We start from the raw sequence: 25,402 nt of genomic DNA, 5'->3' as shown, positions 1-25,402 counted from the left end.
ATGATGATCCAAAACCTATGGGATGTAGCAAAAACAGTTCTAAGAGGGAAGTTTATCCCAATACAGTCTCCTTGGAAATAGGAAAAATCTCAAACAACCTAACCTCATATGTAAAGCTACTAAAGAAAGAAAACAAAACACCAAAGCCCAAAACCTACAGCAGGAAAGAAGTCATAAAGATCAGAACAGGATTAAATGAAACAGAGACAAAGAAAATAGAAGAGATCAATGAAAGTGAAAACTGCTTCTTTAAAAAGACAAAATTGATAAAACTTTAGCCAGACTCATCAAGAAAAAAAGAGCTTAAATAAGTAAAATTAGAAATGAAAAAGGAGACGCTACAGCTGACACCTTGGAAATACAAAGCATCTTATGAAAGAGACAAGTACAAGCAACTGTCTGCCAAGGAAAAGGATAACTTACGTAGAAGAGATGGATAATTTCCTGCAAAGGTACAACCTTCCAAGACTGAACTAGGAATAGAAAATATAAACAGACTAGTCGCAAGTACTGAAATTCAAACTGTGATTTAAAAACTTCCAAAAGTCTAGGACCAGCTGGCTTCACAGGCAAATCCTATCAAACATTTAGAGAAGAGTTCACACCTATCTTTCTTAAAAAACTGTTCCAAAAAACTGCAGAGGAAGGAACACTCCCAAGCTCATTCTGTGAGGCCTCATCACCCTGATTCCAAAAGCAAAAATACCACACAAAATAGAAAATTATAGGCCAAGATCTTTGATGAATATGTACAAAAATCCTCAACAAAATCCTAGCAAACTGAATCTAACAGTGTATTAAAAGGATCATACACCATGATCAAGTGGGATTTATCCCGGGGATGCAGGATTCTTCAGTATCTGCAATCCAGTGTGATACACCATATCAACAAACTAAAAAACAAAACCATATGATCCTCTCAATAGATGCAGAAAAAGCTTTTGACAAAATTCAACACCCATTTCTGATAAAAACTCTCCAGGAAGTGGGCACAGGGGGAACATACCTCAACATAGTTTAAGCCACATATGACAAATCCATAGCTAGCATCATTCTCAATGGTGACCTGAAATCATTTCCACTAAGATCAGGAACAAGACAAGGACTTGTGTTGCCACTGTTACTCAACTTTTTTTTTTTTTTTTTTAAAGGACCGCACCCTTGGCATATGGAGGTTCCCAGGCAAGGGGTTGAATCAGAGCTACAGGTGCTGGCCTACACCACAGCCACAGCAACATGGGATCCTTAACCCACTAAGTGAGGCCAGGAATCGAACCCATAACCTCATGGTTCCTGGTCAGGTTTGTTAACCACTGAGCCATGAAGGGAATTCCTACTCAACATAGTTTTGAAGTCCTAACCACAGCAGTCAGAGAAGAAAAATAAATAAAAGGAATCCAAATAGGAAAGTAAAACTTGTACTGTTTGCAGATGACGTCATACTGTACGTAGAAAATCCTAAAGATGCTATCAGAAAACTGCTAGAGTTCATCGAAGTATTTGGTCAAGTGGCAGATACAAAATTAATACACAGAAATCTCTTGTATTCCTATACACTAACAATGAAAGATCAGAATGAGAAATTAAGGCAACAATCCCATTTACCATTGCATCAAAAAAGAAAATACCTAAGAATAAATCTACCTAGGGAGGCAAAAGACCTGTGCTCTGAAAACTGTAAGACGCTGATGAAAGAAATCAAAGATGGCACAAATAGATGGAAAAATATACCATGGTCTCGGACTGGAAGAATCAGTATTGTCAAAAATGACTATACTACCCAAGGTGATCTACAGATTCAAAGCAATCCCTATCAAATTGCCAATGGCATTTTTCACAGACCTAGAACAAAATTTCTTAAAAATTTGTATGGAAGTACAAAAGACTCCAAACAGCCAAACCAGTCTTGAGAAAGAAAAGTGGAGCTGGTCGAATCAGGCTCCCTGACTTCAAACTATACCACAAAGCTACGATCATTAAAACAGTATGGTACTGGCATGAAAACAGACACATGGATCAATGGAACAGGATAGAAAGCCCAGAAATACACCCATGTGCCTACGGTCAATCGATCTGTGACAAAGGAGGCAAGAATATATAGTGGAGAAAAGACAGTCCCTTCAATAAGTGGTGCTGGGAAAACTGGACAACCGTCTGTCAAAGAATGAAACCAGCACACTCTCTAACACCACACACAAAAATCAACTCAAGGTGGACTAAAGACCTAAATGTAAGGCTGGATACTGTAAAACTCTTGAGAGGAAACAGAACATTCTCTGAAATAAAGAGCAGCAGGATCTTTTTTGATTGACCTCCTAGAGTAATGAAAAGAGAAACTATCATAACCAATTAAACCTAAAAGCTTTTGCACAGCAAAGGAAACCGTAACAACAAACAAGCAAAAAACAAAAACAACCCATAGAATGGGAGAAAATATTTGCAAATAAAGCGACCAACAAGGAATTAATCTCCAAAATACACAAACATCTCATGCAGCTCTTTATCAAAAAAATTTTAAAATGGGATCTAAAATAGACATTTCTCCAAAAACAGAGGGCCAAACAGCACATGGAAAGATGCTCAACATCACTAATTATTAGAGAAATGCACATCAAAACTACAATGAGGTACCACCTCACACCAGTGAAAATGGCCATCTTCAAGAAGTTTGCAGGGAGTTCCCGCTGTGGTGCATCAGTTAAGGATCCAGCATTGTCAGTGCAATGGCTTGAGTCACTGCTGATGCCTGAGTTTGGCCCCTGGCCCTGATGGTGGGTTAAGGATCTGGCATTGCTGCAGCTCAGATTGGTTCCCTCGGCCAGGAACTTCCATATGCCATGGGTGCAGCCAAAAAAAAAAAAGAGAAACAATAAAAAGTCCACAAACAATAAATGCTGGAGAGGGTGTGGAGATAGGGAACCTTTCCTACACAGTTGGTGGGAATGTAAATTGGTACAATCGTTGGGGAAAACAAGATGGAAGTTCCTTAAAAACCTAAATATTCAACTACCGTATGACCCAGCAGTCCCACCCCTGGGCATCTATCTGGAGAAAACTCTAACTTGAAAAGATACATGCACCCCTGGGTTCATAGCAGCACTATTCAAAATAGCCAAGACACAGAAGCCACCGAAGTGTCCAGCAGCAGAGAAAGGGATAAAGACGATGTAGGTACACACAGTGGAGTACTACTCAGCCACAACCAAGAATGAAATAATGCCATTTGCAGCCACACGGATGGGCCAAGGTGATCACTCAGCGAAGCCAGTGATCACGTGATACCACCTACGTGTGGAATCTAATAAAAAGGACACAAATGAACTTACTTACGAAGCAGACTCACAGATCTCAAGATCAAATTTAGAGTTACCAAAGGGGCAGGGTGGGGGGTGGGGGGGTAAATGAGTGTGGGGTTAACAGAAACACTGCTACGTATAAACTAGGTCATCAACAAGGACCTGCTGTGTGGCACAGGCCCTCTACTCAGTGTCCCACAACCCCCTGTATGGGAAGAGAACCTCAGCGAGAATGGCCCCAGGTGTCCAGTTAACTGGTTTACCGTGTTGTGCGCCTTAAGCTCACACGACACTGTAAACCAACTGTAGTCCAATAGTTTTTTTTTTTTTTTTTTTTTTTTTTTGTCTTTTTAGGGCTGTACCTGTGGCATATAGAAGGTTCCAAGCTACAGCCGCCAGCCTACACCACAGCAATGCCAGATTCAAGCCATATCTGCCACCTGCATACACCACAGCTCATGGCAATGCTGGATCCTTAACCCACTGAGCGGGGCCAGGGATCGAACCTGCGTCCTCATGGGTACTAGTCAGGTTTGTTACTGCTGAAGCACAACAGGAACGCCAGTAAAAACTTTTTTTTTAAGTTTCCTTATATAAAAAAAGCAGAAATTTTGAAGTAGTTTTCACTGAGACCCAATTTTAAATATCTTTTTAAAAAACATTTAGGCAGTTAGTTGGGGGTTTTCTTTCCTTCAAGATTATGAATATTTCAAAATAAGTTCAAAATTTTTAGTTAGAGGCTACAAGTATCTGAAATAAGTATTAAAAAACCAATGTGAAAATAACTGGTAAATTCAGGCCATGAGCTGCATAACTCTTGCCCTAATGTTTTACACTTTTTGCTATAAAAAGCACACTTATCCTTTCATATCTTAAAATTATGAATTGCAGGTTTTTCAATACCAGATTCCTTAAATGTGAGGCACAGGAGTTCCCGTCGTGGCTCGGCAGTAACAAACCTGCTTCGTATCCACAAGGACTTCGGTCGGATCCCTGGCCCCGCTCAGTGGGTTAAGGATCCGGCGTTGCCGTGAGCTGTGGTGTAGGTGGCAGATGTGGCTTGAATCTGGCATTGCTGTGGTGTAGGCTGGCAGTTGTAGCTCCAATTGGACCCCTAGCCTGGGACCCTCCAGATGCTGCGGGTGCGGCCCTAGAAAAGCAAAAGGAAGTGAGGCTTTACCAGTTACTCGAAGGAACCCGCAGCACAAGGGCTGTTCTCTTTGGTGACGCCGTTGCGTGGCGACTCACGAGGGTCATGGGCCGCGACTCACGAGGGTCTTGGCTGAGTTGCTTCCCCGCCTTCTGCTCCAGAATCGCCTGCGTGAGCGCCCCCAGCGTTTACCGGACGCTGCGGCGGCTGCACAGAGCCCGCTGCTCGGCCTGCCTCTTCGAGCACGACCGCAGGTTCGCCGGCCTCGGGGAGGAGTTCGTCTTCTACGATTACCGCAGGCCGCTGGACTTCCCGCCGGGGGTCGAGGCCCACAGCTTCGACCTGGTCATCGCAGACCCCCCCTACCTGTCCCAGGAGTGTCTCCGCAAAACGGCCCAAACCATCCAGTACCTGACCCGGGGCAAGATCCTGCTGTGCACAGGTAGGGCTAACCCTAACCCCGACCCAACGCCGACGGCCCGCCCCGTGCCCACCCCCGCCTGGGTGCCTGCCTGTCAGGGCTACTGAGAATGAAGTGCCCGACCCCCAGGAAGCGGGTCTGACGCGGGCCGAGGGCCCCCAGGTGTCGGTACGCCTCGGAGGCGCCCAGCGCCGACTCTCTAGGTCACGAGAGATCTCGAAGCTGTGGGCTCAGAGGTCGGGCTGAAGGTCGCAGGGCAGGACTTCAGACATGGGGAGGTGGATGGCTCTTCTCAGGCTGGATCAACGGGCCTTAGAGAAGGCAACCTGCGCATCCCCCTACTTCCGGGCAGCCTGGTGTCCAGGCCCAGCCCCTCAGAGCCACCGCCTTTCCCAGAACAGCGGGTGTCAGGGGAGAGGGGCCGGGCCGTGCCCCAGCCGTGGTCGGGGCTGAGGGCGAGACGGCATGCTCAGCCAGAGGCGGGTCTGAACATACTCGCTGCTACTGAGAGCGGAGTTTCTGGCTCCAAGTCGGAGAACAGTGGCTTTCAGTAGTCATTTTTGCTTTCCCTTTCTTACTTTGCGAAATAGCTATTTTTAAATGTCCACGTAGGTAGGAAAGTGACTTATCCGATGAGAGAGACAAGGAGAAAAAAAGGCCATGTGCTGACACGTTGGGGGAAGTAGAAAGGAAGGTGCAGCCCTGACCTCCCACCGCCAGGTGGCCCACGGCCCCCGCTCCACGCACCTGGCTGGGCAGCCGCCCCGGCGGCCGGTACTGCGGCTCCAGGCGCCTCTGCTTGTTCTCTCAGGTGCCGTCATGGAGGAAGAGGCAGCAAAGCTCCTTGGGGTGAAGATGTGCAAATTCATTCCAGAACACACGCGAACCTTGGGAAACGAGTTTCGCTGTTACGTGAATTATGCTTCTGGGCTGGACCGCGAACTGTGAGTGCGTGGTCCCCCCGGGTGCAGTCAGGGACCCGGGTGCCACTCCCCTCTCTCTGTTCTCTTAGTAGATTGAGAAGCTGGGGCCACCACAACAAACGGGGGCTCTCCCAGCCCGATTTTTGGGGTAATGAAGATAACATCTCAGTGTGATTTCCTTCGTGACGTTCCTGGCTTTTGATCACTTAGATCTGTGCAATAGGAGTTCCCTGGGAGCTCAGCAGGTTAAGGATCCAGTGTTGTCACTGCTGTGGTACAGGTTCGATCCCTGGCCTGGGAACCTCTGTATGCTGTGGATGTGAGCAAAAAAAAAAAAACAAACAAAAAAAAACCTGTGGAATTCCATCTGCAAGAAGTCACATTCAATCTACTGTCCTAACATAAGAGCAGAAGCACAGGCAACTTAGGGATTGCCCGGGACCTTGGCCTCTGTCTCAGGAGTAGGTCCCACGTCGGGGGCTGGGGGGGGCGTCCACCCACCCGAGTGTGCTTTCAGGACTGCGCCGTGCGCAGCTGGAGCTCAGGGTGGGGATCGCGTTTATTTCACAACCGTCTCCTAGGAGCTCAGAGCCCGGACAAGGCACCTTAATGCCTGTTCAATGGATGAATGTTCCATCAGGGAGAAAATGCAAATAAAACGCAGGTTGCCTTTCCCCATCTCGGATGGAAATCTGAGTCTTCCACTGGGGATGTGCCGCCTGTAAGCGGCTGAGGTTAAATTATTAATAGAAGGCGTGGAACAGCGGTGTTCGCCTCCTGCAGCCATTTACACATACTCTCCTCTGGCCTTGGCACTATTTATACCTGAGGAGTGGCTGGAAAATGTTAGGCAACAGCAGTGACGGCTGCTGCAGTCATCCCCAAGGTTGGAAGGGCAGTTTTTCTTTTCGAATATGTGGGTTTCTTTGTTGTTGTTGCTCTGAGCCTTGTGTTTTCTGGAGAAGAATGTATTCTAGATGCACCCCCACAAGAGTCACCCCCCTTTTTTCCAGAGGCTCAAAAATTCCCCAAACTGTATGCAACTATGCACAGCTACCACTCTCAGTTTTCAATGTTTTATTTGGAAAACCTGAATTTTGCTCGGGGATGTTTTTCCCTGCACAACCTCTGTCAGTATTGTGTACAAGTTGAAAGCTCTCGTAAGCCTTCCGTCCAGATTAAACCAAGGCCAAGGGTATCAGAGGCAGGAGCCTGTCAACAGATGCAGAGAGGCTGACGGTCCCAAGGCCCAACCAGATCGGAAGTGTGACCTTAATAGGAAGGGCGTTTCCTCTAAAAACTGAGTCCCTCAAAGCAGAGTTAGAGATGCGCTCAGCCTGCGCCCTTCACTCCACTCATTCAGTGACTGCGAAGTGCGCTCAGGACTCAGCCTAGCAAAGAACTCTGCCTTCAGGGTCAGACCTACTCCTTTAGGCTTAAGGACTCAGCTCCTGCTCAGGACAGAGAGAGGCTGCCACGCGCCACTTCTGCAGAAGTTAGGTATGCCCACTTCTCCTCAAACTTGGCTAGTAAGCCAAGATTTGGGTTCTGCCTGGGAGCTGGCCCAGATCTCACCACCTCTTGCCCACAAATCGGCCCCTAAAAAATGGAAAGAAAAGTCTGTGCAGACCTGCGGCCGTTTCCATCCTCACGGATAAACCAGGTGCCGGGCCCTGGGGTAGCCGAGCCTGAGCGCCGTCTGGGGCAGGGCGGGGTCCATTCAGGGACCCAGGCCACAGGCCAGCCAGAGGGGCTGGGACCTCCGCTGCGCCTCCAAAAATTCTGACAGAGGAAGTGCAGCTCAGGGTTGATAAAAGGGTCATATGTCAAGGAAAAAATGGCTGATAGACCTGCTCAAGTGGCGAATATAAAAATATTTTCTGCCCCTAGTGAAAATGGCTTAAAAAAAAAGTATATATTCTACTTTAAACAAGATTTTTAAAGCCCCTGTCATCTGCCTTGTGGGGCCCTGGTGCCCCGACATGTCCCGGCTGTCTTCACCCACCGCCCCGCCGCGGGGAGTGGGGCGCCCCAAGGGGCCGCAAAAACACAGCACTTGGTTCTTGTCGGTTGCACCGTCCCGTGCATCCCGCCTCTGAGGCTCCGCGGGCCCGGGTGGCCTCAGGGCCGGGCCTGCTTGTCCAGGCCGGAGGGGACGCCGCCCGCCTCTTGCTGCTGCTGCTGGGGGACGCAGGTGCAGCCCACGGGGACCGTGACATACTCCTCGGTGTAGACGGCGCGGCCGCCCGCACAGGCCGGGGTCCGGCGCAGCACGACAGCAGGCACGAGCACCGGGGCGCTGCGCAGCCGCAAGTCCTCGGCCCCCGCCGGCCCGGTCAGGCAGCCCCGGCACAGGCAGTAGGCCTCGGGCAGGTACTTGGGGAAGCGGCCCGGGTCGTAGGAGATCCTGCGGGGAGAGAGCACGGTTAGTCCCCACGGGGCAGCCCGGGCACGAGGGTGACGCACAGAACACGCGGGCTGGATGGGTCACCCCGCCGCTGGCTCCACACAGACGCCCAGCTAGACCACCATGGCCTGAGCACCGCTGCCCTTTAAGCAGGGACCAGTTTACCAGGGCATCTGGGTCACTCCCTAAAAACGCGTTCCGCCTCGGCACCGACGCGTGGAGGAAAGGTCTACACTGCTTGGAACTGACTGCACACCGCGCAATGCCAGGAATCGACTCCGCCAGGAGCCACCCCTCCAGCTCTGAGGGGGCTGCTGGGGCCACTTCTGCACCGAGCCCTACCAACAGCCAGGAGCAAAGGCAGGTGCGAGATGCGCTGGAGGCCAGCAGGTGGGCCACATGCCCTCCTGCGTGTGAGACGAGGCTGAGTCTCGTGGGGGGAGGGAGCCAGGAAGGCCGCCCCCCGCCCGGCAGAAAGCCCATGATGGCCTGAGCCTGACCACTTTCACGTCCTCCAAGTCTCCCTGCACCCAAGTGTCGCCTCCTCCCTGAGCCTACGGCTGCCTCCCGCCCCCCAAAGCTAAGAGGTCCCTAATGGGGACCCTAACATGCCCTTGCAGGGGGACAGTGGCCCCATCTCATGGGACTGCCACGACTCCAAATTCCTTTCCCTTCATCTGTCCTCTGATGACTGTTTCTCTTCTGAAGCTGAGTCCTAGCAACTCCCAAGTCTCGGTGTCACAACTGTGACCTCTGACCTTTCAAGGGACACATACATCCATCCACACGCCACGCCTGGGAAGGCGAAAAGTGCTAGCCCGACGGGAGCCTAGGACCGAGGGAGTGAATGAGAGGCACCCAAGGGCTCTCGAACCCAGGACAGGCTCGAAGGCAGGGCGCAGCCAGGCTTCCAGACGCTTCCAGTCCCCCGGTGTGCCATCACTGCTAAGGACTGCAGTGCATGCACGAACCGAGGGGTTTCCAGCTGAGGGGGACAGCCATATGGCCAGCTCCAGGCAGGCAGGCAGGGCCACCTGAACAGGGAGGCAGAACAGTAATGCCATCCAGCGTGGGGGAAGGGCTGGCCCAGAGGCCTCCCCTGAGCAGCTTGACCAGCCTGAGGGCAGCCCGTGGCCCCAGACATGAAAGAAAGTCCGTGGGTTTCTACGTCCAGTGTCTTCAGACATTGATGCCAGAAGAGCCTAGAAGTGGTATCTTTCCTGCAACCACAGAGGGGAGGTGGGGCCCAGAGAGCAGACGGGCGACTCCTGTGGCGGGAGGAGGGCAGGAAGGGGGAGGTAGTGCTTAAACTCAGGGACCCGGCCCATCCCGCAGCCCACCATGTGGACCTGGGGAGGGCTCAGGAAGCGGGGTGGAGTAGGCGTGGGGCCCTCCAACTTCTCATTGCTGCACCAGGAGGGAGGGCTCTGTACCGACACCAGGGGTGGGTACTGCCCGGGATGCCAGCCGCCTGCCACCAGGGTGCTTAGAGCCGCGACGCCAGCCAGGAGCCCCTCCAACGTGCACACACACAGCTGAAAACACTGTAACGTCTCGCCGCTCTCCCTCTGCTGCCTCTGCAAGAACTTACTCTTCCAGCCCCCGGCCCCCGCCTCCCACCCCCGTCAGCCCAGGCACAGGCGCAGGAAGACCAAGCACTGCAGCTTTGCCTCCAAAGGCCTCCGGGACCTGGTCCTCACCCCGCCTTCCCAGCAGCCTTTCTGCCTCCTCCCAGGGCGGGACCCTGGGCAGGGGCCACTGCCAAGTATCTGCTCCGATCCGCCTCAGTTCCACGCAGACTTGCCACGTGTTAAGGTTCAGGGCAAGTCGTCCATACCCTGGCCTAAGGAAGTCTGAACCCTCCTGAGTCTTTGAGCCAGAACTGCACACCGTCTTCCCCTGGAGGGTAAGGACTCGGCCTGAGGCTCCGCCACCCCCCCCCCCAGTGCCCCCCGTGGAGGAGGAGTTCAGGACTCCTCAGCTGCCTGAGGTCAGTCTAAGACCCTCACTGAAAATTACAAGGGAAAGGCATTTATATCCAATCCCGTTCAACATTATTCAACAAACACCTGCGTGCCCACGCTTCAGGCAGTGGCAATGTAGCTGAAATACCGTAAGGACCTGCCATCCGAGGACTCCCACTGTGGGGGGGGGGCAAACAGTCACGCCGCCATGGCAGCACAGGGGGCTTCCGGGCAAAGTGGTACCTGCACGGATTCAGCGGGATGAGGAAGGGAGGAAGGGCGTTAGGGCAGCGGTCAGAGCCTGGATTGGAAAGCCCATGGCTGAGTCACAACCGCAGCACAGGAGAACTGAAGGGTGGGGCTGGAGCATCTGAGGCGGAGGTGGCCGGGACCCTGAAGGCCAGGGGATGGCGGAGCAGGCGGCCCAGCCAGCAGGTCCCGCAGGCCAGAGTGAAAGACGGTCTGAAGCCCAAGGGCGCACCTGGCTGAAGGCGGACGGTAATCACGAGCATGTCGACAGAAGTTAAAAAAGCTCACTCATGGGAGTGTGGAGAGATGCCGAAAAAAGAAACGCAAAGAGCCTTGAGAAACCATCGACAGAAGCAAAGGGCAACCCACTAGGGGGGAGACGATTTGTACAAAATCCACCTGATGGGGTTAACCCAGAATAAACCCAAAGTCACAGACGTCAATACCGTTACTGAGACCTGAAGAGACATTTTTCCAAAGACGACATACAGAGGTGGTCACTAGGCACATGGCAGGGTTCTCACCGTGGCCCATCAGGGAAACGCAAAGCCAAACCACAAGCAGGTTCCCTCACATCATCGGCAGACAAGAAGTAACAGGTGTTGTGGACACAGGGACCCCGTGCACTGTTGGCGGGAAGGGCAGCTGGTGCAGACACTGCGCAGAACAGCGTGAAGAGGCCTCCAAAAGTTAAGCAGAGCTGCTCTGTGATACAGCGATTCCCTCTGAAGAAACAAAACACTCCCTTGAAAAGAGGTATGATCACTGCAGCATCTACGGTAGGTGAGTGTCCGCCACGGAGGAGCAGATGAGAACACGTGGTACGTACCCACACACCCTGGAGTATCACTCAGCCGTGATAAAGGGTGGAGTCTTGCCATCTGCAACCACACGGATACACCCCGAAGGCATTATGCTAAGTGAGATGAGTTAGAAATACGAACACTAGAGGGTCTCACTCAGACGTGAAATCTAAACAAAAAACAACCCAGTCGAAGATACAGAGGACAGACAGGTGTCTGCCAGAGGCGGGGGAGGTGGTGGCAAATGGTGCAGGGGTCAGAATAAGTCCTGGCTCCGCGTGTGACACGGCAGCTAGTTCACGGCACCGTACTGCAAACCTGATGGCTACTGACAGGGTTGTTTTGTTTGGTGGCATACGAGGCACATGGAAGCTCCCCGGCCAGGGACTGAATCCGAGCCACCTCTGGCCACACTGGATCCTTAACCCACTGAGCCACAGCAGGACCCCCGGGAGGTGTGAACTCTTAAGTGTGTCAATGGCGGTGTGGTTTTGTTTAATACAGAGTCCTTTTCTTTCCAAGAAACTGCCAAACTCACAGGCGTGTGTACACAGACACGAACAGACAACGTGGCCGCTGGATCTGCCACGGCGGGTCAGCAGGGCCCTCCGTTCAGCCCAGCCTGACAGACCAGGGGGAGCACGGGGCAGGCGTGCAGGGGCCGCCTTGAAGGCCGAAGCCAAGGTCTGGATCTGCAGGTCACGGGAACACGAGGGGGGAGCTGACAGGCTGGGCTGACTACGGTGTAGACGCGGTGCGGGGTGGGAGCCCGCACACCCTTCAGGCGGCTTCCTCGCCCTGGACCCGAGGCTGAGCGAGGGCATCAAGATCCCTGCCCAACAAGCGGGGTTTCTCTGAACACAGGTGACAGTCCCCGGGTCACTTGCTGGTCCCAGATGTTTGGGCGGGTCAGAGGCTCACGCGGTGATAACATCCACCCCACCCCGCCAGTCGGCCGGAGGGACTGAAGTTCCCACTGTCACCGGCCACCTCCGGCCACAGCTCCGGGACGGTGAGACTCCTGCTCCCCCTCCCCCACCTCCGGGGATGCGGTCGACGACGGTCCGAGGGGGATGCCGGGCACACAGCCACCTGAGCCCCAGCACCAAGGGTGGGCCCACGGCTCCCCTGGAGAACAGCCGCTGGGTCAGGAGCAACATCTAGAAGCCTCGGGACGGACGCAGAGCCAAGCCCCCACCCCAACCTCCCGGGCACCTCCTCGGCCAGGCTGCCTCTGGGTAAAGCAGGCTGCCACGGACACAGTGTCCAGAACCATCAGGGGTCCCTTCTGTCACCGAACAAGAGCCTGTGGGCTGCTCCCTCCGCTCGGCCTCAGCCTCCAGTCCGGCCGCGGTGCGCCTGGCGGGGACGTGGGCAGGATGGGCCCTGAGGGTACCGCTTGGCCAGAGGGAGCGACAGCTGGGCCGGCTTAATCCAGGAACAAAGGGCAATGAGGAGAGGTGACAGAAACCCGGCCCGGGGGAACGCGGGACAGCAGGGCCAGGGGGAGAGCTGCCCGGGCCCTGAGCCGCGTAGGAAACAATTCGAAGCGCTCTGGGAGGTTGGCGAGCCGTGCAGGGCAGCGCCGGGCTCAGACCCACACAACTGGCATCTTTACACACAAACCCACCTCCCCACTTGGCAGAAGACATGAGGAGCGGCAGCTCCAGCAGCAGAGGCTCAGGATGACGGCTTCGTCCCCAGCGCCCTGAGCCCCCGGGCGCAGTGCAGAGATGGGCCAAGGTCAACAGGCCTCCTCCAGGGTGGCCTGGAGGGAGCAAGAGGCCAGCCTACAGCTTTGATCCGACCTAGGTGACACTGCCTTGCTGGCGCTCTGCACAGTGGAGGGGTGGCTTCTTGGTGACAGGACTAAAAACGCGCTACTTTAGCCATGGCTTCTGCTTAGAAAAGACACCCGTGGTCCACGGAGTTTCCAGGGGCTCAGGGGTCTCCAGGTCAGGCCACACCCGCGCAGACTCCCACTTCCCTCAGAACCTGGCCAGCTGGCCCTGAGATTCGGGCCGAGAAGCACGTAGACAGTTTGGAGGAAACTGTCTACGTGCAGACGGGGGGGGGGGGGTCTCTCCAGCAGATGCTGTAACGCTGGCAGTTCTGAGGGTAACCGGCTCCCTCCCCAGGAGCCCAGGTTTCTCCGGCACGTGGGCGCCTGCAGGAAGGCAGAACCGAGGTTTCCAAACTGGTTCAGAACCGCGTGGGGCCCGTGAAAAGCAGATTCTCACACTTCACCCCCAATCTGGAACCCCGCTTGCTGGAGGCCCCAGCCCAGACTCCACGGCCAATGGGAAACTGGGTGCGTGTCCCCAGCCCCCTGCAGTCTCGTGACCTCCCCACAAGGACTCCCAGGCCAAGGAGTCTACTGCACAGGACTGAGGAGTCTAATGCACAAGGTCTTAGCTCTTTGCTGGAGGCACAAACAGGCTGCTGGATCTCAGGATTTGACCACTGTCCCCTCCCCAGGTACAGGGCTCAAGTGGTGGGGGGGTCAGAAAAACACCAGGGATCCCTCACCTGCTGAGCCCCAGGCCTAACAGGTCACTGACACCCCATCTGTTCCTCCTGGACAGGCCCTGCCATGGGGGTGGGGACAGGCAGCCAGTGGGGAGGGAGGGCTGCAGGCAGGGGACTGGGGACAGGAGACCACGGACCTGCCCGCCCTCCTGTCACTCCGGGCACCACTGCCAGGGCGCCCAGAAAACTGCCCTCCACCTGACAAAACCCGAGTGTGAGCCTCCCGGGGGAGGGGACACAGATAGACTCTGCTGGCCAAGGACACACAGGGGTCGGGCCATCTGGGGCCGAGGCCATCCTGCAGCACGAAGCTTGGCATCAGGGCAGCCCTGACATGAAGCCAGGAATGCCACCAGAGCCAGAGCCATACAGACACCCCTCCCTCGGCACCCCCAGGGCGGGCCTGCACCAGCACTCAGCCAGGCCCCTGGAAAAGGGTAAAAGCTCGGATTCCACGAAGGGTCTCTCTGCTCATCTGGCAGCTCAGGGCAGACAGACGAACCGCCTGGAAGAGAATCCAGGGCAAAAGCTCTGCCGAGGGACCAAGAGATGGAGTGAATAAGCCGAATTTCTCAAAGTTCTCAGTGTGGCTCAGATGCCACACATGCAGGGCAGCTGGGGGAGTCTCTTCAAAGCAGAACAGCTCTCACCCACGGGACGCGCGCCGCCGCCAGGGAAGCCGCAGAATCTGGGCTCGGCGCCACCTTGGTGCCCGTCCTGGGCGCTGGCGGGCGGAGGTCACAGGGCCTCGAAGGGCCCGCCAGGGCATTTTCCCCTCGACCACACCGGTCGGGGCGGCCCCCACGATCTCCACAGCCTCCCGGCCCTTCCCAGCAACGAACACTCGGAGGGATCCACCGGCGTCCTGGCGCCTCCGAGTCAGGAGCGCAGACACTGGGCTCGAGCGGGACCGGGGGGCGACGGCGGCATGGCCGGTCACGCGGCAGGACGTGAGCAGGTGGCTGACCCAGGACACTCAGGGCGACCCGGGCAGACCTCTCACCTGTCACATCCCCGCCGCAGGACAGCTGGGGCTTTGCGTGCCAGGGCGCCTTTTCTACCCGGCGTGGAGGCCACGCCCCAGGTGCCCGCGGTCTCCGCTGGGGACACCCGCTCCTTCCCCCTCCTCTGCCCCTCCTCACGGAGAGCACAGCGGCAGCGGCGCTGCGCGGGGCTGCACCGCACACACGGCACTGGAAGCCAGATGGCTGTCTGGGCTTTACAACCTCAGGACCAACGAGCGCGGAGGCCGGGACCTTGCCGGGCGCGTGGAGATCCCGGCGGGCTGGAGGGAGGGCGGCCGGTGCTGCCCCCTGCCGGCCACCTGCCGGGCCGGCAGGCTCCCGCCCGGCCCGAGGGGACCTGGGGCCCGAACACAGGTCTGAGCTGCCCACAGGGAGCGGGGAAGCAGAGAGAAAGACCGGAGGGGACACGGGGCTCGGACAGTTGTAAGAACTTGATCCAGGGCACCGCCTCATAGTGGATGCGACGAACAGGTGACACTGCTGGGTGGGGGGGTAAATACCCTTCCTACCTCAACCCTCCCGGGACCCTGCTGCTCAGCATCCAGGGACGGACCTGTGGGCATCTCGTTTCCCAGCCTGGGGCGGTGTGACCTCGTGCCCCCACGAGCTGGAAGCTGAGGCCGCCGCGCCCATTCCTGAGTCACCAGCTGGAAGTTCTGGGAACAGAGAGTAGTGCCAGCCAGGCCCTCGGAGGGAAAATTCCAGGCTTCCAGACACTTCCTAACTCCCCCCACCCCCGGCCCATCCACCCTGTCTGCTCCTCTTCCATCACCTTGCTGGCTGTTCGCGGAGCTGCTTGCTGCAAAACAAATGTAGCTGTAGTCTCTTCAATTCCCAGGAGGAATTTATAGAGAAAAGTAATAAAGCCTAAAAATAAACGGTTGTGAAAAGTCTTTACACAACTACACAAAACTGAAAAGCATCCACAAGTCAACATTACTTAGAGAGTTGGTAGGCGTCTCTCTTTGGGGTTTCAACAGAACTGAGGGCTGTGTATCTTTAAGCCTTAATAAACCTCAGTGTTTTTACAGTATGTTTCTCATTATGTCAGTATGGCTTAAAAAACCTATTGAGCCATCACATTCATTTTATTTTTGGCCTATTTGTTGCTAACTCTTAAAAGAAACAAACATGATGCCACAAAGTAAATGAGACCGTATGTTGATACTCTGGAGGCTGAGTGTTGCTTTTCTAACAGCCCAGCAGTGCGGGCACAGCCAGCAGAACAGGAGCGGTCAGGCCTGGGTGTGGCTCCCCCTGCCTGGCCCCCACCGAGGGCATCTGAGGGACTTTGCCAGGAGCCCCTGGTCCCCCCGAGCCCCAGCTCTGGGTCAATCATAGGCTGTCGTGACCTGCTGACACTTTGCTGCTTCAGCACCTGCTCTCTGCTCATGACTGGTGAATTTCCCGCTCTGCGCTCAATTTGACACGTGAGATGCTGGCCCTTATGCGGAGCTTGGCCGGGATGGTGGAGCAGGAAGAGCCCGGCTTCCCGCCCCTCAGAGGCACACGAAAATGACCCCGTTTCTCTAGGGATGAATAACGACGGAACGAAGGAGCCGGTCGGAAGGGAAGTGGCAGTGCAGTCACGTCCCACGCCCCCCAGACAGGCGACCTGCAAAGCAGGAGGTTCCCGGCAGGGGGCGAGGGGTCTGAGCGCCACCAGGGGCCTGGCCGGGGCTCCTGCACCGGGGGGTTGGCCCCCAGCTGGCTCTGAAGGCCGGGGTACCATCGTGCGGGAGAGCCAGGGGCTGGGGACAGGCCCCACCCTGACAGTGCGCACAACCTCACACGCTCTGGGACCAGCAGACATGGGCAACTTGAGCGGAGCCTGGGCCAGGCCTGCTGCTGATCTTGGAGCAGCTCCAGAGGCTCGGCAATGCAGCCCCACCCTGCCCCGGCCGGGACACTGGGAAGGCCGTTTTCAGAGCTCCTACCTACCCCAAGGATGCTGAGGCTGGCAGGTGCCATGGTGGGTTCCCCCCCCCCCCCGCTCATCAGCCCATTGCACACCCACCAGCCTGAAGGTACCAGTGTTCCTCACCAAGCAACTAACTGGGCAGAGACACAGCCCTGCCCGCCAGCAGACAGGCTGCTTTAGGAGGCCCTGAGCCCAGGGCCATCTCTGGATGCAGCCCCGCCCACCACAGGGCCCAGGACCCCAGCCCCACCCAGACCCTGGGACCCTCAGGGCCCTGCGGTCAGAGATCTGGGGTCACACCTCTGCCCACCACAGGGCAGGCAACTAGCCTCAGGACCCCTTGGGCCCCAGCCCTGCCCTCCAGCCTCACAACCAGCCTGGGACGCCCCAGGCCCCGACCCTGATCACCGGCCCCAAAGCTGCCGAGGCAGGATGCAGCCCACCCAGAGCAGGACAGCACAAGCTCCCACACACCTGGGACCCCTCAGCCAGCCTCCCAGGACCCAGCCCCACTCAGCAGCAGGCCAGCAACAGCTTCAGGCCACCCCCAAACCTGCAGCCAGCCAGGTTAGAAGGAGGCTCCAACATGAGCAGGCCAAAACTAGATCTAGGGCCCCACAACAAGCCACCCGAATCTAGAATCTGGCTTCACGAGTGAGAGGGCCAGCACTTTCCCCAAGACCCCCAGCCCCACAGCCTCTTGACCAAGGGCTACCAAAAATGGCAAAGAGCCTCCACACAGATGGAGCGTGGCTGCCAACAATCCCAGGGGCCAGCAAGGCCTACAGACAACCCAGAGTAGTCGCCCTGACACAGCAGAAGCACGCATACAGCCCACACAGGGGGCCCCCCAGAACATATGCTCAGGTGACCAGAGGGGACTGTGCTCCTGAGACACACAGGATGTGTTCCAAAAGGTCACTTCTCCAAGGTCAGAAACAGCCACCTCACCAGATACATGGAAATAAAAATAGCAAAGTAGGCAAAATGAAGCAACAGAGGAATAAGTTCCAAATTAAGGCAAAAGATAAAAACCCAGGAGAAGAACTACATGAAGGGGAGGCAGGACATCAGCCCAACCGAGTTCAAGGTCATTACCAGAAAGGTCAAAGAACTCAGGAGAAGAATGGATGTGTGCAGTGAGACATTAGATGTTTTATACAAAGAGTCAGAAAATAAAATCACCAGAGATTAATAACACAATAACTGGAGTTCCTGCTGTGGCTGAGCAGCTTTATGACCTGACGTTGTCTCTGCGAGGATGCGGATTCAATCCTCAGTGGGTTAAGGCTCCAGTGTTGCCCCAAGCTGTGGTCAGGGTCACAGTATCTTAGATCCGCTTGTGGCTGTGGCATAGGCCAGCAGCTTCACCTCCAATTTGATCCCTAGTCTGGGAACGTCCATATTCCACAGGTGCAGCCGTAAAATGAAAAAAAAAAAAATACAGTAACTGAAATGAGGTGATGAACATTGGATTAATGAATTAATATGAAGGAACAGATCAGCAAAGTGGAACACAGAGTAGTAAAAAAAAAAAAAATCACTGACACTGAACAGAAAAAAGAATAAAAAGAAATAAGGACAGTCCAGGAGATCTCTGGAATAACCTCAAGCATGGTAAGAGCTGCATTGTAGGGGTCCCAGAAGGGGAAGAGAGAGCAAGGGGAGACAGCACAGTAGAAGACATGACAGAACTCCCCCAACCTGGGAAAGCAAACAGACACTCGGACCCAGGAAGCACTGAGAGTCCTAAACAGGGTCAACCCCATGAGAACACCACCAGGACACACTGTACTCAAAATGGCAAAAGGCAAAGATAAACAAAGAATATCAAAAGCAGCAAAGGAAAAGCAACAAGAAACGCACAAGGGAACTCCCATAAGGTTATCAACTCATTTTCACAGAAGCTCTGCAGGCCAGAAGGGAGTGGCATGACATTTAAACTGATGAAAGGGAAAAACCAAGAATATACTGCCTGGCAAGGTTTTCATTCTGATTTTACGACAGATAAAAAGTCTTACAGAAAAGCAAAAGCTACAAGAGTTCAGCACCACCAAAGCAGCTTTACAAGAAATGTAAAGGAACTTCTCTAAGTGAAAAAGAAAAGGCCAAAATTAGACACATGAAAATTACAAAAAGCAAAAGCTTACTGGTAAAGGCAAATATACAGTAAAGTAGGGAGTTCCCGTCGTGGCTCAGTGGTGAATGAATCTGACTAGGAACCATGAGGTTGCGGGTTCATTCCCTGGCCTTCCTTGGTGGGTTAAGGATCTGGCGTTGCCATGAGCTGTGGTGTAGGGAGCAGACATGGCTCGGATCTGGTGTGGCTGTGGTGCAGGCTGGTGGCTACAGCTCCGACGAGACCCCTAGCCTAGGAATCTCCATATGCCATGGGAGCGGCCCTAGAAATGGCAAAAAGACAACAACAACAACAAAAATATATATATGTAAAGTAGTAAATCAATCACACAGAAAGCCAGTAGGAAGGTTAAAAAATGAAAGTAGTAAAAATCATCTCCATCAGCAGTCATCAGTTAATAATATAGGGCTATGTAAGAAGTCCCCTGGTGGTACAGTGGCCTAAGGATCCAGCGTTGCTGCAGCTGAGGCACAAACTGCAACTGCATCGAAGATTCAATCCCTGGCTCCGGAACTTCCATGTGCTGCAGGGTGTGGTCAAAAAAAACCCCACAAATGTGTAAAATATGTCAAAAATGGTAATCTTGAGAGGAGGGAAATAAAAATGCAGGGTTGCTAAAATGTGTTTGAAACGAAGAGATGAGCAACTCAATCACACATATATATTTGCATTGTTATGTATAAACTTTATGGTAACCACAGACCGAAAATCTATACTAGATACACACACAAGAGAAAGGAATCCAAACATAACAGAAAAGATAATCATCAAATTACAAAGAACAAATGATGAAGGATCAAAAAAGAACTATTAAAATAATCCGAAAATCAATTCACAAAATGGCAATTAAGTACATACCTATCAATATTTTTTTTTTCTCTTTTGTAGGGCCACACCCACGGCATATGGAGGTTCCCAGGCTAGGGGTCTAATCGGAACTGTAGCCACTGGCCTACACCAGAGCCACAGCAACGCGGGATCCAAGCCGCGTCGGCAACCTACACCACAGCTCACAGCAATGCCGGATTCTCAACCCATTGAGCAAGGCCAGGGACTGAACCTGCAACCTCATGGTTCCTAGTCGGATTCATTAACCACTGTGCCATGAAGGGAACTCAATAATTACTTTAAATGTGAATGGACCAAATGCTCCAATCAAAGACACAGAGTGAATGGCCAAGACATGGAGGCAACCTAAATATTCATCGACAGATGAAGGGATAAGAAATATATGGCCTATTTATATATATGGAATATTACATAGTTGTAAAAAAGAATGAAATAATGCCATTTGCAGCATCATGGGTGGACCTAGAGATTGTAATACTAAGTCAAGAAAGCCAGAGAAAAACAAATATCACATGGTATTACTTGTATGTGGAATCTAAAAAAAATGATACAAGTAAACTTATATACACAGCAGAAATGACCCAAAGATATAAAAAAACAAATTTATAGTTACCAAAGGTAAAAGTGATTAGAAATTGTAAGTTTGAGATTAATAGGTACACAATACCATAAATAAAACAGATAATCAACAAGGACCTACTGGAGAGCACAGGGAATTATATTCAGTATTTTGTAATATCCTTTGGGGGAAAAGAACCTGAAGAAAACAGACATATATGTATGTGTAACTGAATCACACTACTGCCCATCTGAAACTAACACAACATTGTAATGAAGTATATGTCAATTAAAAAAAAAGAGTAGTTGTCTGGACGAAAAAACAAGACGCATATATATGCTGCCTATAAGAGACCACTTCAGATCTAAAGACATACAGACTGACAGGCAGGGGATGGGAAAAGTATTCCATACAAATGAAAATCACAAGAAAGCTGGGGTAGCAATACACACCTGACAAAATCATCTTTAAAACAAAGACTGATAAGAGACACAAAGAAGGGCATTACATAATGGTCAGGGGATCAGTCCAAGAAAGTCTAGCAACTGTAAATAAAGGATCACCTAATACAGAAAGCAACACAGGATCACCCAACATAGGATCACCTAAATATGTAAAATAAATATTAACATAAGGAGAGAAATTAAAAGTCACACAATAATAGAGGATGTTAACAGCCCACTTACATTTGTGGACAGATCATCCAAGACAAAAAAAAAAAAATCAACAAAACAAACACACTGGCTTTAAATGATCCAAATGGACTTAACAGATATATACCAAACATTCTATCTAAAAGGAGAATACACACTCTTTCAAAGTGCACACGGAACATTTTCCAGGGTAGATCACATCTAGGCCACAAATCAAGTCTCAGTAAACTTAAGAAAACTGAAATCATACCAAGCATCTTTTCTGACCATATCACTATGAAATTAGAAATCAACTGCAAGGAAGAAATTGCAAAAACACAGAAACATGGAGGCTAAACAATATGCTACTAAACAACCAATGCATCACAGAAGAAATCAAAGAAATTTTAAAATACCCGAAGCCAAATGAAAACAAAAACCCAGTGATCCAAAATTTATAGGGCACAGCAAAAGCAGTTCTAATAAATATGGACATGAAACCATAAAACTCCTAGAAGAGAATAGAGGCAAAACTTTTTTTTTTTTTTTTTTTTTTTTGCCTTTTTTAAAAATAGGGCCGAAGGTGCAGCATATGGAAGCTCCCAAGTTAGGGGTCGAATTGGAGCTACGCTACCCATCTACACCACAGCCACAGCAATGTGGGATCCAAGCCATGTCTGTGACCTACACCACAGCTCACGGCAATGCTGGATCCTTAACCCCGATTGAGGCCAGGGATCGAACCCACATCCTCATGGATTCTAGCTGAGTTTGTTACCACTGATCCGAGATGGGAACTCTCAAAATATTTTCTGACGTAAAAAGGTACTAATGTTTTCTTATCTCATTCTCTCAAGGTAATAAAGATAAAAGCATGAGCTCCTGTTGTGGCTCTGATTCAACCCCTAGCCTGGGAAATTCCATATGCCACAGGTGGCACCCTAAAAAGAAAAAAAGAAAAAAAAAAGATAAAAGGAAAAATAAACACGTGGGACCTAATCAAACTTACAAGTATTTGCATAGCCAAGGGAACCATAAACAAAAAGAACCTCCAGACCAGGAGAAACTATTTGCAAACAATAAGACCAATAAGTGCTTCATTTCCAAAATACACAAACAACTCATCTAATTCAAAACAAAAATGCAAACAAGCCAATCAAAGTGAGAAGACTTAAGGAGACAAGCCAAGAGGCCCATGAAAAGTTGCTCAACATCACTAATTATTAGAGAAATGCAAATCAAAGCTACAATGCGGGATCAACTCACACTGGTCAGAATGGCCATTTTCTTTCTTTCCTTCTTTTTTTTTTTTTGCTTTGTTTTTTGCTTTTTAGGGCCACACCCGTGGCACATGGAGGTTCCCAGGCTAGCGGTCGATTCGGAGCTTTGGCTGCCGGCCTCCACCACAGCCACAGCAATGTGGGATCCGAGCCTTGTCTGCGACCTACACCACAGCTCATGGCAACGCCGGATCCTTCACCCACTGATCAAGGCCAGGGATCGAACCCGAAATCTCGTTCTTGGTCTCGAGGGAGATTTGTTTCCACTGCGCCACAACAGGAACTCCTTTTTTTTTTAGAATGGCCATTTTCAAAACATCTACAAAATTTTAAAAAGCGCTGAAGAGTAAAGAAAAAGGACCCTTATTATACTGTTGGTGGAAATGTAGACTGGCTCAGCCATTATGGAAAATAGTATGGTAGTTCCTTAAAAACTAGAAATAGGAGTTCCCATTGTGGCTCAGTGGTGTAAAGAAAAAAAAAAAAACAAAACAAAACACTTGGAGTTCCCATTGTAGCTCAGAAACAAAGCTGACTGGCATCCACAAGGACGCAGGTTCGACCCCTGGCCTCAAACACTGGGATAAGGATCTGGCATTGCCATGAGCTGTGGTGTAGGTTGCAGACATGGCTCAGATCTGGAGTGGCTGTGGCAGTGGTGTAGACCAGCAGCTACAGCTCCGATTTGACCCTTAGCCTGGGAAGCTCCATATGCCACAGGTGCGGCCCTAAAAAGACCGAAAAAAAAAAAACTAATAGAGTTACCATACAATCAAACAATCCCACTCCTGGGCTTATATCTGGAGAAAACCTTACTATGAAGGGATACATGCAGTCCCAGTGTTCCTTAAAGCACTATTTACAATAGCCAAGTCATGGAACCAAACTAAATGTCCATCTACAGGGGAATGTATGAATAAGATACGGTACATATATACAGTGGACTATTACTCAGCCATAAAAAGAATTAGGTGATGCCTTCTGCAGCAACATGGATGCACCTAGACATTATCATACAAAGTGAAGGAACTCTGACAGAAAAAGACAAACATTATATGATATCACTTCTATGTGGAATCTGACTTAAAAAAAAAAAAAGAACTTATAAAACAAACTCAGATTTCAAAATCAAATTTATGGTTACCATAAGGTTTCCATGGTGGGAAGGGATCAATGAGGCAAATGGGAATTTCACATACACACTACAGTGCATAAAAAAGGTCGCTAACAAGGACACACTAGACAGCACAGGCACATCTGTTTAATAGTCTGCAATAACCCATATGTGAAAAAAGAGGACGTATGTATAACTGATTCACTTTGCTGTACACCTGAAACTAATACATTTAAAGTCAACTAATGCCAAAAATTATTTTTAAAAGATGTGCTATATATACACACACATGCTAGAATAGGACTTGCCTCTATGTAGAATCTAAGGCAATGGAAGAAATAAACTATTTACACAGCAGAAACAGACTTCCAGACACAGAAAACAAACTTACAGCTGCCAAGGGCAAGAGAAGGGCAGAGGGATCACCCAGGGTTTGGGATCAGCAGATACAGACGACTGCATGTAAAATGGATGAACAACGAAGTCCAACTGGAGTTCCTGCCTTGGCGCGGCAGCAACGCATCCGACTAGGAACCAGGAGGTTTCAGGGCTGATCCCTGGCCTCACTCAGTGGGTTAAGGATCCGGCGTTGCCGGAAGCTGTGGTATAGGTCACAAATGCAGCTCGGATCTGGTGTGGCTGTGGCATAGGCCAGCAGCTGTTGCTCCGAATGGACCCCTAGCCTGGGAACCTCCACAGGCCACGGATGTGGCTCTAAAAAAGAAAAACAAACAAACGAGGTCCTACTGAATGGCAGAGGGAACTATATTCAACATCCTGTAATAAATCACAATGGAAAAGAAGATGAAAAAGTGTTTCTATATTACGTACATCATACAACTGAGTCATTTTGCTGTGCACAAGAAACTAACTGTAAATCAAGTATGCCTCGACAAAGGAAAAATTTATGTCAATACAAACTGACTTCAGGAAACAAGAAAAATCTCAAACAACCTAAACACACACCTAAAGGTACCAGAAAAAGAACAAACAAAACCCAAAGCTAGGGAGTTCACACTGTGGCTCAGCAGTTTAAGAACCTGACTCGCAACCTTGAAGATGTGGGTTCAATCCCTGGCCTTGCTCAGTGGGTTAAGGATCCAGCGTTGCTGCAAGCTGTACTGTAGGTGAAAGAGACCGAAAAAACAAAAAACAACAACAAAAAAACCCAAAACCTTCTTTGAAAACCAAAATAGGCAAATCTTTAGCCTCATCAAGAAAAAGAGAGTCCAAATCAATAAAACCAAAAATGAAAAAAGGCAAGTTATAATTGATACCACAGAACCACAATGGATCATAAGAGGCTATCATGAGCAATTATGCACCAGAAAAACCGACAAACCGTAAGAAAAGGACAAATTCCTAGGAGTGTACAATCTCCTAACACTGAACCAGGAAGAGACAGAAAATACAAACAGACCAAATACCAGTAATGAAAATGAATCATTTAAAAAAAATTCAAATAACCAAAACCAGACGGCTTCATGGGTGAATTCTGCCAAACATTTGGAGAGGAGTTAACACCCTTGGTTTGCTTCTCAAACTATTCCAAAAAATTACAAAGGAAAGAACACACCTAACTCGTTCTGTAAGGTCAGCCTCACCCTGATGCCATAACCAAAGATACCACACACACACACAAATTACAGGCCAATATCACTGATGAAAACAGATGTAAAAATCCTGAACAAAGTTATCAGCAAACTGACTCCAGCAATACATTAAATGATCATAAACCATGTAGGACTTATCCCAGGGATGCAAGGACTTTTCAATACCTGGAAATGAATCAATGTAATATACCAAATTAACAAATTGAAGAATAAAGACTATATGATAATTGCAAGAGACGAAGGAAAAGCTTTTGACAAAGTTCAAGCATTTATGGTAAAAACTCTCTGATAGTGGTATAGAGGGAACATACCTCAACAAAAGTTAAGGCCATGTATGATAATCCCACAGCTATTATCATATGCAACGATGAAAAGCTGAAAGCATTTCTTCTAAGATAAGCAACAAGAGAAGGATGTCCACTCCCACCACTTTCATTCAACAGAGTATTAAGAGCCCTAGCCAAGTCAATCAGACAAGAAAAAGAAACAAAAAGAACCCAGGTTGGAAAGGAAGAAGTAAATTTGCT

The 25,402-nt window shown here is 50.9% G+C and overlaps 2 protein-coding genes across 2 annotated transcripts in view; one reads left to right on the top strand and one right to left on the bottom strand.

Annotated features, from left to right (window-relative positions):
• EEF1AKMT1 (EEF1A lysine methyltransferase 1) overlaps positions 1-11,738 on the top strand; it is a 33,823-nt gene extending 22,085 nt beyond the window's left edge. The window contains exons 4-5 of the mRNA XM_021065435.2: positions 4,608-4,888; positions 5,679-11,738. Of these exons, the coding sequence (XP_020921094.1) occupies positions 4,608-4,888; positions 5,679-5,815 (418 nt within the window). The 3' untranslated portion in view covers positions 5,816-11,738. The remainder of the gene's footprint in view (positions 1-4,607; positions 4,889-5,678) is intronic.
• The window catches only part of IL17D (interleukin 17D), a 37,036-nt gene continuing 18,486 nt past the window's right edge, over positions 6,853-25,402 (bottom strand). Inside the window, exon 3 of the mRNA XM_021065436.2 lies at positions 6,853-8,197. Within this exon, the coding sequence (XP_020921095.1) occupies positions 7,912-8,197 (286 nt within the window). The 3' untranslated portion in view covers positions 6,853-7,911. The remainder of the gene's footprint in view (positions 8,198-25,402) is intronic.

The sequence above is a fragment of the Sus scrofa genome, chromosome 11 (assembly GCF_054392235.1).
Source record: "Sus scrofa isolate SSC_HxYL_T2T_F1_AM1 chromosome 11, Sscrofa_HxYL_maternal_Yorkshire_Landrace_v2.0, whole genome shotgun sequence".
NCBI lineage: Eukaryota > Metazoa > Chordata > Mammalia > Artiodactyla > Suidae > Sus > Sus scrofa.
This window is presented reverse-complemented; position numbering and strand designations above follow the sequence as displayed.